We start from the raw sequence: 13,589 nt of genomic DNA on the forward strand, positions 1-13,589 counted from the left end.
TTCCAGAGTACATTAGCAGGGATATCATTCTATTAATGATTACTCTATTTTTTCTGCAGCAAAATACATTTCCAAGACTATAGGAGCCTCTCTCTATATGAGGCTTCAGAGTTCCTTGTAATGAATTACTCTTAAGTTTATATCTTGGCTGTGAAATTGCAGAGGGGGAGCAGGGGGAACGTTATAATTACTGTTTCCTGGTAACAACAGCGGAGATGCTTTGTTTTGTTTTTGTTTATTCTTGGAACTCATTCTTCCCTAATGGTTCTCCTGGAGTCATCCCATGGAGTATCCATAAGTAGAGTGTTGCTGAGTTGAATTTATGGTAAATCACTTGCTTTGGATGCAGTGTAAAGTTGGTGAAAGATTAAACCGAGCCATAGCTGTGAAGGTCGTGTGTATACTGTGGTATAAATTTACTTCCCTGGTGTTTAATGCATTTTTATATTATAATATTTAATAATATTTATATAATATGTGTAATATGTAAAGATGTACCAATGAAATGCCAAGTATCTGTTTTTGTCACACGATTTTGGAGATTTTTGCATGATTATCACAAATGCCTTATAAGCCAGATGCAAATACCTCTGATTAATTTGGAAAATTATCACAGGTGGCTTTTTTTTTTTCTTTCCTTTTCTGGAAATGGTTATTTTACTGCTTTTTTTCCCAGGTACTACAGATAAGTAATATCTGTAATCTGCCAAATAATTGCATATATTTCAGCTAGGATTTCTGCTTCTTCAGAATAGACCGTTAAGTTACATTATCATGTTCAATAATATCTTTAGTTAATCCTAGAAAAAAAATGTATAGTAGGATTTTTCTTGATTTACCTGTATTACTGGAATAAATAATTAACTTTCCTAATGGAAATTAGTTTCCTAATACTGCATTATACAGTTTCATCACTCTGCAAGTTCTGCTATATTTTAACACATATGAAAGAAATATATCATGATTAGATACATTAGTGTTATGGTTTTATGGTAATAAATAATATGGTGTTGAAGTGTCTTTGGGTGCAGTGATAACCATGAAGAAACTACATGTCACTTTCTCAACTTCTTCAAGTCTTTTCATTTGGAATTAAGTGTTACCTAATGTTACATTCAACTTTCTGATCTAGAAGTAAAATACAAATTCTTACAAAAATGGATGTATCAAACTTTTTACAATGGCATTTTTAAAAAGTCCATTCAATTAATATAAAACTGATCAGTATCAAGTACTCAGAATAAAAACAGCTCATCTAAATTATAGAATGCTAATTCTTAACACGTGTGTGCTTCTGGTTTTGCAACGTTCTCATTGCCTGTTTTTTCTTTTTTTTTTCTTCCCCCAAAACCAGGCTTTTGATTTTAATGTGAGGGAAGAAGATACGGAACATTTGAACACCATGAATATCAACAGAAAACTAATTCATCTAACTTATCCATTGTGGAGAGGATAATTTAAAACCAGGTTGTTCTAAAGTTTGAAAGTAATGCAATTGAAACTTTAATTCATTTTAAACTGAAGAATAGATTGTTCTTCTGGGTACTTAGGGTACCCAATCAGTATCAGTTAAAAAAATAATAAAAAAAGGCAGTAACAATAGCTTGTATTTAATGTCATGTTAACAATTTAATAAAATCATTTCATTTCCTTTTCTTTGTTGTATTCTTACCGATACAAAAATGCCTAATTTTAGCGTTTTCTCTGCTTTCTCGAATCTTTCTGGCATTTTCTTCCAGTATGGATTAAGCTATCTCACAATACTGTAATTAAGTTTCTCTTACCTGCATGTATTTGATTTAAGGTGTCATTTTAACCCTTTTGAACAAAGCAGTTGTTGCTGTTTTTTTTTTTCCCCTGACAGATTTTGTAAAGTATTGGTTAACTTAAAGGCACAGATAGGAGCAGGCTTCAATATGCAGAACATTTATAACTGATTCAGTTACTAACAGTAATTGTAATAAGTAGATATTTTTGACATTTTGAAAATCCTACCAGTAAGTTACGTGTGTGTCCAGGTACCTAGATTTCTGTAAAGAGAAGCCTGACATCCCTTGGAGTTGAATTCATCTGTCTTCCATTACAGTAAGATTCATTTTGCTTACAAATTTATAGTATTCTTCTCTAAAAAAAAAAACACAAAAACAAACAAACAAGCAAATGAAAACAAACAGATGATTAGTACTTGGTGCTTCTATCTGTGCTTTATGCAAATATCGTCAACAGTGTATTATGTGATAGTTTGGAGAAGTTAATTGGCTTTCAGATAAAACATGTAGAGCTGAAGGTAGGACATAAATGTCCTAATTCAGAGGATTACGTCTGTACTGCTTAACAAAACATTGTATAATGTTACGCTGGAGCTAATTCTAACCCAGCATGCTTCATGGTATCAAAGGCAGTACAGATGCTTTGGTTTAGTACTCTGTTTGCACAAATTTATGCCACATCGTCTTCCTTCAAGTAAAATTATTTTGTAGGAACCACAGTCTGAGCATTCAAACACTAGGCTACGTAGTACGAACTGCTTTCTTTTCTCAGTTATGCAGTGTAAATCTTAAAAAATTACTCAAAATACAATCTTTTTGTTCCAGGTCTACAGCAAAAGTCTGAATCTGGAGTAACGTCTTACTTTTCACATTGTTTTTTACCTTTCTTCTAATCATGAGAATTTTGCGGGTTTCTACAGGCCACTTTGTATTTTCTGGGTGAGCCAAACTATTCTGTTGGTACTACTTTGAGGATCTCCTGTCTTGGTCAGGCACTTTATGGAAGAATGCCCCTGTTTTGTGGCCTGAATTATCTCTGGGTGAATAAAAGGATGTTTTGCATAGATCAAAATTTTTGAAGGTGCATAAGGGTAGTGTGTTGCAGAAAAATCCTTTGGAAATCTGTCTTGCAGGGATTTTTCTTTTCGTGATGGATAATGTTCACACACTCCTCTGCTGCAATTGTCAGTAATCCAGCAGTGCTGGCACTAAGAGAGCACTATCTCCTGCTGGTGTCAGAGGCCACTGATGCAGGCTTTGGGAGTCCCCCAGTTCCCAACTTCTTTTTCTGACAAGGTCAAAGCATTTTCCTGCAAGACAGCGTAATTTCCTTTTGCTTAACTAAGAGTTACCAGGAATTATGCTGGAGAGAGATTTTTCAGATACAAGATTTTATTTTAAGATTCTTTACTTTTTTTTTTTAAGATCTCTTTGTAAAGTACTCTGAAATTCTCAGCGTTGCTCCAAATGTCAGTGTTGTTACGCTAACCCTTCTATCACAAATTCTGTAATTCTTGAAGGATTGTTTGAGTGCTTTTTCATGGGACTGATTGGTTTGTCAGGTGTACATGTACAGCTTTCTTTGGTTTCATTGGCATAAAGTGATCAGTTTGAGTCACGTCAGATTGTTATGTGATTTTAGTTAAGATGCTAAAGCTAAAATTTAGGCTTCTTATCTGGGAGATCTCACATTACTGTTGCCCTGTGACTAGCCAGGTTTCTGCAATGCCCGGAACACTAAGTTCTGGTCGGAATTTCAACAAGAATTTTGCTTATCACAGGCAGCCAATAATTCTGTGTATGTGTGAGACACTACAACATGCATTCTTGCTTATCCTAAAAACTCAAGTATATAAGAGCATATATTCATTATACTGTCCTTTCTCTTTTTTTCTGACTAGGCAATCTCAGAGTAGAGTTTTCAAAGGAGTTGTACCCTGGATTTCTGTCATGTATTTCATGGAATTGCAAGTGTCCTTAACACAGGACCTGGCAGATAGGAGGGTGCTAAGAAGAGAATTCTTGTTCTGTTGATTGGGACGGAGTATAATCCTGGCTTAAATCTTCTCACTAAACGTTTATCCATGTGCTCTTGGTAGAGTTGGCTGGAACAGCCTGAATTTACCTGTTTGTGTGATTCAGCCCTCATGAGGAGGTTGCAATCTGTGCAGCTGAGCCACATTAACCTACATTTTCCAAGGTTTTAAACAGCCTTTAGTGCAAAATCAGCCAGGCTGGCTTCACTTTCTGAGAAGGGCGAAGCACTATTTCAGTATCCTCACTGCTAAGATGTCAACATGGGTATAAATGTGTGTGGTCATCTAATACAATACTTTTTGTGATGCAAATAGCCAGCTGTTTGGGGTGGAACTGAAATTGCCTAGACATTTTACACAATCTCTGACAAATAATTTGTTGGATGTCACGTCTTTGAGTTGGAGCCCTCTCAGTTGGTTTACCAATAACCTAAACATGAAAGCTTGTACATCTGACTACTGAAACCCTGAGTCATTCTATCCTTTAATTAAAGCATGTTCGTTTAATATGTTCCTCTTGCTTAAAATTATATGAGAATGATTTCCTAGAGGAAAATGCCTAATGAATGCACTTTTATTTAGTATTTTCTATAGATTAGCTAAATAAGGGGGAAAGCTTGAAATATCTAGGGTATGTCAGGCAGTTGCAGGGGATACATATGTCAACCTCAAGCATGATTTATCTTGCATGCCTTTTCTGACAGTTGTAATTTAACGGCTGTATTTTCCTCCAGGCTCTCAGGAGGCTAAACATCTTTTCAAGTTTCTAGCTTTGTGGTGGAAGAGTCAATGTCTGTTTGCCAGTGTAATTTATCTGAGTCATTCTGGGAGAGGCGTGGAGCAATTGAAGCATGACGATTAGCATAAATAAGGACTCTCCTCCTGAGGGTAGTGTTACTCTTACCGTGTTTCAGAGGAAAGCAGCCTCCCCATAACAACTGCTACTAATTGAATTGTGTGATGCTATGAACTAAAAGACCTAATATATTAAGCTCTGGTCTATTGTGATATTCTTTTGCATTTCAATTTGAGGTGGAGTTAACAGAGCAAGGAAGGAAGAGGAACATTTCTGCAGTAAGAGCAACTGTGGGTTATCAGGAATCACCCTTTCATGTTCGCTGAGGTGGGTTTCTTTGAAGAAGGAATTATAAAACCTAAACCCACAACTTCTTTTGTAGCTTCTATATAATGACACTGCTACCACTGTTAATAAATAAATAAATAAAACTTTTCTTCCTATTATTAAACACCCTCTGACTCTTGTGAATTTTATTTATATTTATTTATTTATTTATTCTTAACGTGGAAACACCACTCCATGGTGGTGTTTGGGGTGGCAAGTGCCAGGAACCAAGTCCCCCATCTGCCAGGTCCCAGTGCTGGCTTGGGCCTGCCCTGTGCGCTGGCCCTCGGCCCTGGGGGGCTGCTGCAGGCCGGGGGGAAGCGGCTGGCGAGTGACCCAGGCCCTGTGGGCCGGGACACCCCGACCCGTCCTGCTGCTGTCTGAGGGCGGCCAGGCCCGGCCCCGAGCTCGGGAAGGCGGGAAGCCGCTCTCGGCTCCTTCCTTCAACTTTCTTTGTCACGTTCCCCAGGAGCCGGGGCTAAGGCTGCCCAGGGACGAGGAGGACCCGGGGGCCCCATCCGAAGGGGCGGCCTCAGCCGCGGGGCGGGGAGGCGGCGGGGCCGGCCGGGCGCCCAGGTCCTGGCCCGGGCCGCCCCGCGGCCGCCGGCGGGCAGGGAGGAGTTAGGAGGGGATCGTCGGAAACGGAGGGGGGAGCGGCCGCTGCGGCGGGCGTTAAAACCACCGAGCCCCGGGCCCGGCCGCCGGAGTCGCTCGGCGGGAACGCAAGATGCGGGGGCGGAGGCGGGCAGCGCGCTGCGGCTGAGCACGGTGAGGCGAGGGTCGGGGCGGGGCGGGGCGGTGTGGTGCGGTACGGTGCGGAGCGGTGCGGTGCGGGCTGCAGCCGGGGAGCTGCCGGCCTCGCACCTCCGGCCGTGCCCCGCGGCCGGACAGCTCCGGTCGCTCCCCGGCCCTTGGCTGCTGTGGCGACTTTTTCAAGCACCCCTAACAAGTGCCTGTGCGCGCAGTCAGGCAGGCAGCCTCCTCCGGGTCCGCGCTCCTTGAGCGCGTCCGTATCAAAAGCTCGCAGTGCTAGTTATTTCTAACGCCAGGTACTTGTTACCTTTCCTTTGTTTCAGACGCACGCTATGGGCTTGCTGTGCAACTTACTTACGTATCCTTCTTCTTTTTCTAAACTTAATACTGCTCTCGGCTTTGTAAAGTGTGCTTTTACTTTTATTTGTCATGGGTACCTTTCCTCTTTACAGCTTTGAGATGCTCTCTTCCACAGCAGTGAATTACCTGCACCACCACTCTTTGGGATGCATTGGTATATTGCTTACCGGCCCCTTCCAAAACATATTCAGACTCTAGTAGAGGAGAATGCAGGTCTGTCAAGTACTTCTGTGCAGACTTCCATGCATTTGCAGTTAAACCAATCAAGCCTGATTCCTTCTCTAATCTCTGCTGTTGTGTATGTGGTGTGTTTCCCACGGAGGAAAAAGAGATACAAGTGCTTACTGCTGGGGAGCTCTGATGGCTTCCCACTTGAAAAAGTCCAATAAGCCGTCCCTGCTGACTCCAGCTTTACCTGTGCAGCCCTGCATGACAGAACTGCTTTTTGTCTCACTGGCTTTAGCTGTTTAACATGCCTAACCACCTTTTAAGTGCATTTTAACAGACGAATAAAAACTGATTTCTGTGTGATTGCATTGTGACTCTGGTGTACAATTCAATCAGCAGATTATTCTGAACCATTTCAAGTTTTGTTGCATTGTTTCCTTGCCTTATTTTAACTCTGGGCTTTGTCTGTGCCTCCTGTTCTCAGGGCTGCTGTTTCTGAGCGCGTGCAGGAGTGCCAGCCGGCTGCGGGCGCGAACTGCAGGCAGCCACCGGGTTTGTGCTCGGTGTCACCGTCCGGCGGCCGCGGGGGAAGCGGCACCCAGCCTGGCACCATGAGCTCCGGCACCAGCGCCCCGGTGAAGGTGGTCAGCAGCCTCGCCAACACTGATGTCAACTATGTCATCAAAGAGCACTATAATTATACGGGAAAGCTAAATGAGAATGCAGACAGTGGAATAAAAGTGACGTCGGTGGTTTTTATCGTCATTTGCTGCTTTATAATCTTAGAGAACATTTTCGTCTTGCTCACCATCTGGAAAACCAAGAAATTTCACAGACCAATGTACTATTCATTGGGAACTTGGCTCTTTCAGACTTGCTGGCTGGTGTGGCTTACACTGCCAACCTCCTGCTCTCTGGACACAAAACCTATAGCCTCACCCCCTCCCAGTGGTTTGTAAGAGAAGGCAGCATGTTTGTGCCTTGTCTGCTTCTGTGTTCAGTGTATTGGCCATTGCCATCGAGAGATACATCACCATGTTGAAGATGAAGCTCCACAATGGCAGCAACAGCTTCCGCTCCTTCTTGCTGATCAGTGCTTGCTGGGTTATCTCTGTGATACTCGGGGGACTCCCGATTATGGGATGGAACTGCATCAGCCTCTTGTCCAACTGCTCCACCGTGCTGCCTCTCTACCACAAGCACTATATTCTCTTTTGCACCACAGTTTTCACTGGCCTTTTGCTATCTATTGTCGTCCTCTATTGCAGGATCTACTCCATGGTGAGGACTAGGAGCGTAGGCTAACATTTCGAAAAAACATTACCAAAGCTACTAGGAGCTCAGAAAAGTCACTAGCGTTGCTCAAGACAGTGATCATAGTTCTGAGTGCCTTCATTGCCTGCTGGGCTCCCTTGTTCATCCCTGCTTTTACTGGATGTGGGCTGTAAAGTGAAGACCTGCCCAAATCCTATATAAAGCAGAGTATTTCTTAGTACTGGCCGTGCTCAATTCAGCCACGAACCCTATCATCTATACGTTAACAAACAAAGAAATGCGGAGGGCTTTCATCAAGATTCTGTGCTGCTGCAAATGTCCCCCGGCAGATTCGGGGACCAAATTCAAGAGGCCAATCATCGGAGGGATGGAGTTCAGCAGGAGTAAGTCCGACAACTCCTCCCACCCACAGAAGGAGGAAGGTGACCATCCTGAAACCATCATGTCTTCAGGCAATGTTACTCATCTTCTTAGGAGTAACCATGGAGGTGTATTCCAGAGCCTTCCCTCTGAAATCGGGGAGCTGAGGCGCCTCCTGCTCACTGCATCAGCGCTGGGCCAACGTGAGCGAGTAGCATTAGTTCTAATGAGGCAAACGGTGCACTTGCGAGGCTGGAGTTCAAGAAATGGGACAGACTGTTCTGGCTTGAAAATCTTTTTCCCTGGAGCATGTTTTGTCTTTGCACTGAGGCAGCTCAGGGTTGTCAGGCGCATTCATATCCTGAAATCTCCTTAGTAACTCTGAAAGACTGATGCCTTGGTGAAATGATGCCTGGTGTGTGTGAGAGAAGAGAGTGGGGGAGGAGGAGGGAAAGGGAGAATGAACCTTTTTTTTTTTTTTTCCCTGTGAGAAGAATGTGAAGTTATTTTTCCTTTACTTGCAGCAAACCACTGACACAAAGGTCTTTCTGTACTGAGTTTAGCAGTGGCTCTGGTATAGTTGGTCAGAAGTGTTTGTTTAACATATAACAAGGGAAGAGATCACACAAATATAATTTAGAGCACATACAACCATAATTCGGCATCACTTTCCAGAGTTTTTAGAAAAGTAGTAAGGTTTTATTTGCAGAGTCCAAAGCTGTTGGGGTTTTATTTAGTGAGATCATAGCTGTGAATTTTTGTTGTTGGTCCGTGTTACATTGAAGACCAAGAGCCAGACAGACTTGGCAGTTATGTCCACCTATACGATTCTGTTGACTGCGTCAGTTTTTGTGGAGTAGCTCAGAGCAGCATTTGGCTCCCTATGTTGTTTGCCATGTTGTTATTAGCATTAAACAAACTGCATTATCATGACAAATGCATGGTAGAACTAAAGGTCATTTCTGTTTAAGGTGACTGAGAGTAAATCTAACAGTGTAAGATACTATTGACAACAGCAGCATTTTTGCCGAAGTAAAAAGAACTAAAAACTGAAGGGGAAGGTCAGTGTCAGTTGCACAGTATTTCCAAAGGTAAAGATTGGTCAGAAAATCTGAAAAGAATACCTTGAGTTTCAGAAAAATACAAGGAGAGTTGAAGCAAAATGGCTATAGATAAATGCACTTCCATAACAAAATGCAATACATTTTGGCACATTGTATTCATGTTTATAATTTCAGCAAAGATGTCTGTATTTTATCAGTTCGTGAAGAAGTACCTATCATTAAATTGAATGTATTTGTTTTACAGCGTCATTTTTACTCCTCTGTTTTTCTAACCTGTGCTAATGGGGTTGAATGTGTACAATGTAAATAAGTTAATATGATGCAGGAGTCTTCATGCACCTAGAGTATTACTGTAACAAAAGTGGTGTATCTGGGATAGCTGAGAGCAATTGACTGATTTACAGTTATTGGCAACTCCTAGAAGTGGTATTTTGTAAAGAAAATTTATTGCCTTTGTAGTAAAATTTCCAGTGCAATTAAACTGATTTTTTTTTTTCTGGTTTTAAAAAATAGTATTTAAATGTTTCTGACTTTTATTGTTCAATTTGCACATAGCTTTATTGACTTCTAAACATTAATAAACTGATTTTTTTAAAGTTTCTGTTATCACAATACTGGTACTTTGTACTGTTGTGGGAGTTTTGTGCTGGGTGTGGTTTTGTTGATAGAAGTTACTGATAGAAGTAAGTGAAAGAATTCCTTGATTTTGGTACTGGGATTAAGCCAGTTTTGTGGGGTCTTTCTGATCAATGAAGACAGAGGATGCCACTTACAATATCATGTAAAATAGAAAATGAATGCTAGACTCTGACTTTTCCTCAGCACACGCTGAAATGCCATTATAATAATCTCTACACTAGCATTACCACAAGCAATTTTTCTCCAACAACTAGTGAAGCATAAACAGAACAAAAAGGGTGCCTGACAGTGCTGCCATGACTGCCTAGAGTAGAATAAGTGAAATAATTAGCTTATATCGCTAACAGCATTCAGAAGTTTAATTCTTAGCTCACTGCAGGTATCAGGAGGTTTATGAAATGTAGACCTGTGTTCTCAGCTACGCAGCTGTAGCCCCATTGGGTGCGGCAGCACAGACTGGCTGGATAGTTGTGTAGACACTGTATTATTTCTTCCAAAGTTTCAACTTCCATTTCCTCTCTTGCTGCCATTCCCTCTCGGTCTTTTAAGTTTCACAGAGCTTGTACAGGATGCAGTTGGAGTGTGAAGATAAACCTCACCTTCTCGTAGCGTATGTCATCGCTGTGCAAGGTTTACTGTGGAAACTGGAGCCTGCTCAGTGAGGAAGGCTTTGGGTCGCAACCTCACTTCCTGAAGGAAATTCCAAAAATGCCCTGAAGACAAAAGAGTGGAAACAGGCTGGAATTTCTCTCCATCTGTCTGCCTGTACGGAAGGAATGATTTCATGTGTGCTCACTTCCTAGGCTTTTAATTAGTGACCTGAGCAGAGCTGGAAAAATGTCAATCTGTGTTTGTGCAAAAGATAAAGTCCCTCTTGGCTCAGGCCTTCATTTGGGCAATGATGGCTTACGCGCGGGTGCTGGCAGTCATGAGGGAATGCGCCGCTTTATCCCAGGGATAAAGTCATGTCTGTGCAGAGCACCAGAAGCATATAAACCTTGAAAGTCCAAGTTGAGGCCTCAACGTGCTGCTGGTGAGTAAATACAGGCAATATACAGGGGACGTGGCTTCTGGGTTTGGTTCAAGTCCTCTCCTGGACTGGTAGGCATGTTGTCATCCAAAGGAGAGGGGTCCTCCCGCTCCGGAAGCCTTAAGGGCATTCATAGCGTTTCTCCCTGCTGGGTCTGAGATCCTGTGACAAGGGATGGGCAATGTCACAGCATGGCTGTGTCACAGGCCCCTTGTGACTACCACCAGCCTCTGCGCACTGGGAGCTGATGGCTACAGGTGAGTCACTTCCCTTCGCTTTGCCTTTGTTTCTGTATCCCTCTCTTATCTATCTTGTCTAATTGCACTGCTGGCCTTTGGGGAAATGACTGCTTCCCCCTGTAAAAGCAACTGTGTGGTGGGAGCCCAAGTTTGGTAGGGAGCTCAAAGCCCGAAGTAATTCACACAGCAAGAGAAATGCAAACAGCAGAGTGTGGCACTGAGCCATGGGAAGCATTTCCTATGCTCCCGATTGAGATGACTGAAATCTGTTTCCTCAATAGACAGGCCACATCTACGCATGTAGAAAAAAATCACACAGGGACTAATAACTGTAATAAAATAATAACAATAATAAAAGTTAGGGTTCCTGCTGGAAAAAAAGGCCATTTGTACCTCTTTTCACTTCCTATGGGAGAAGGCCGCAGCTCCTCAGCCACGCACATCCATGACAATAAATCAGCAGGTTAGGCCAGATGTGTAGCACTCAGTTTTGCAGCCTGTAATGCAGAAAGCACCCTCCCCAGACCCCAGAGTGCCTTCCATAGGCACTGAAAGGGCATATGGCTTTGTCCTTTTGCTGGCCATGTGACAACCTGGCTGAAAACATGCTTTGAGAACTGAAAAGGTACATTATACCAAATCCCTCAGTGAAATAAAATAGCCTGAATTCTTGGGAGTAACCTGCCACTTTCATTATATTCTTGTTCCTAGCTCTTCTTCCATCACAAAGAATAAAAACAGGGAGAGAAAACGATCATAACTCCATCTGTTGCTCCCGTGGCAACTCCCTAACTCCCTATGCCTGTGTAGGACCCAGGTGTAGCGCTGGGTCTATTGGGCAATGGAGGGGCTGCAGTCAGAATGCCCTGCAGCCACGGCAGGAGGAGCAAACCTTGGGCTTGCTGTACAGTGCAGGCAGTCAGGACCAAGACCAGGGGACATAAAAACAGAAAAATACTGTTATCCATCCTTCTCTTATTCGTTCAGCTAAGAACGACAGGGACTGCCCAACTGCCAACATTTCCTGATTCCTAATTTGGCCTGGAAGATCTTAATACTGATTGCATTTTGTGTACAAAAGGTCAGATTGACAAAGCATCCAAAAATTTGGGTATGTAGAACAGAACTATTAAACCTTCTCAGCTCTGAAATGCTGGAAATTCCCCAAGGACAGGTTTTTTCATTTACGGGGTTCTGAAAGTCCCCAGGAAAACATTTACTGTATTTTAATAATTCTCCTTATTATTTTTCTTGGAAAAGGAAATGAATCCAACTACAACTGAACCTTCAAGGATATAAGAAACAAGCAAAATCCATCTAAATTCAATTCCTGTCATCTGCTTTCATAATCATTTCTAATCCCATCTTTGCATTTACAGATGGGAAGAGTTTGTTCATTTTCGTGGTGTAATTTATTCTCATAGAATATTATTTCTATTTATGCAATCTGCAAGAATTGCATAGGGTCAGGAAATTTCCCTCTAATTATTACTCTACCTGAGTAATATTTAATTGTTACTCTTTCCATAGGATTTTTAAAGTTCTATTTCTATAACAACAGTAATTAAATTCACCTTGTACACAGGAGGTAGATGTAAGAACCTGTGGTGCAGCTAACTTGTTCCAGTACAAGTTTTATGCTGAAATAAAAAGTGTCTAGAGAGACCTGAAACTCAATCAACTCAATCTAAGATAAACCAAGATACTAACAAAAATAATGTGTTTTGGGAGGGAATTTGGGAACAAAATCAATGTAGACTTACGTGAACCACTGAAGAGAATTACTATATTAAGGACCTTCTCCCAGACAGGGAGAGAGGGGCACATTCCTTGTGTGTCCCTTACTCACCCACAAATTCTGGAAATGTTGTGCCAAAGCAGCATTCTCAAAACAAAACCCACCAAGCAAAACTCTGCAAAGCCAGATCTCTTACCCTACCAAAAATCTCCTCCCTGAGTTAAACTGGAATTATTTTGTTGCCCTCAGAGCCATCCCTACTACCTTCACAGCACAAAAAGGCAGGAAATCGCATCAGCCACACCCAGGAATTCTCTGGGCATGGAAAAGTCCTAATAAAGCAGAGCCGACAAAGCTCTGTCAACCCTCTGCAAACCTCTGCAACCAAGCCTGATTTAGCAGTAGCATAATGGAACCTGACACAAAGGCCTTTTTTTTTTTTTTTTCCCTGATGAATGATCACTTGGAGAAGATCCATCTTTAAATTCATAGTACAATAACTATACAACAGCATGGCTCATTGGCGAAACATGTGACCAAAGCCAGATTAAATATTTACATGTGTATGTAGCTTTTGCAATGCCTATTCATAATTACTCTTCTCAGCTACAAGTGGGCTCAAAATTCAGACTGCATATTTTTTGTAACTAATGAACATATGGAAACCACAGGCTGGGGGGAAATCACTGAGTAAATACTGGGCTAAAATTATCTTCTAGGCTCCATGGAATCACCCATGAAACAGTCATTACCTAGCAAAAGTCTTTGGTTTGAATCAGCACTGACAGCTGAAACTTTCAGGTGGTGGTCTGAGCTGTCTGCTAAAAGCTTTTTTGCTCTCTTCAGCATACGTATGCTCTGCATAAGCCCAGACTTCTTGACTTGGCAGGACACTGGTATAAATCACTGGAATACAGCCTCATACAAGTACGACTCAATACTGAGCACCTACATTTGTATAATGTGAAGGTGGGGATGCAAATTTATATAAGCAATGAAAACAGAATTTATATGGTTATGGAGAAAGTGCAATAA

The 13,589-nt window shown here is 42.0% G+C and overlaps 2 protein-coding genes across 2 annotated transcripts in view; both read left to right on the plus strand.

The window, feature by feature from the left end:
- The window catches only part of LOC121074342 (uncharacterized oxidoreductase ZK1290.5-like), a 46,206-nt gene extending 44,555 nt beyond the window's left edge, over positions 1-1,651 (plus strand). Inside the window, exon 8 of the mRNA XM_040566317.1 lies at positions 1,355-1,651. The gene's annotated coding sequence lies outside the window, so the exon portion shown is untranslated. The remainder of the gene's footprint in view (positions 1-1,354) is intronic.
- Positions 1,652-5,545: 3,894 nt separating this feature from the next.
- On the plus strand, positions 5,546-9,411 carry S1PR1 (sphingosine-1-phosphate receptor 1). Its single transcript, XM_040566314.1, is given in 7 exon segments — positions 5,546-5,696; positions 6,694-7,055; positions 7,058-7,183; positions 7,186-7,500; positions 7,503-7,630; positions 7,632-7,670; positions 7,672-9,411. Coding segments are annotated over 6 exon segments (1,392 nt in total). The 5' UTR covers positions 5,546-5,696; positions 6,694-6,820; the 3' UTR covers positions 8,221-9,411.
- Positions 9,412-13,589: the final 4,178 nt, after the last annotated feature.

Source organism: Cygnus olor, chromosome 8 (genome assembly GCF_009769625.2).
Source record: "Cygnus olor isolate bCygOlo1 chromosome 8, bCygOlo1.pri.v2, whole genome shotgun sequence".
Lineage (NCBI taxonomy): Eukaryota > Metazoa > Chordata > Aves > Anseriformes > Anatidae > Cygnus > Cygnus olor.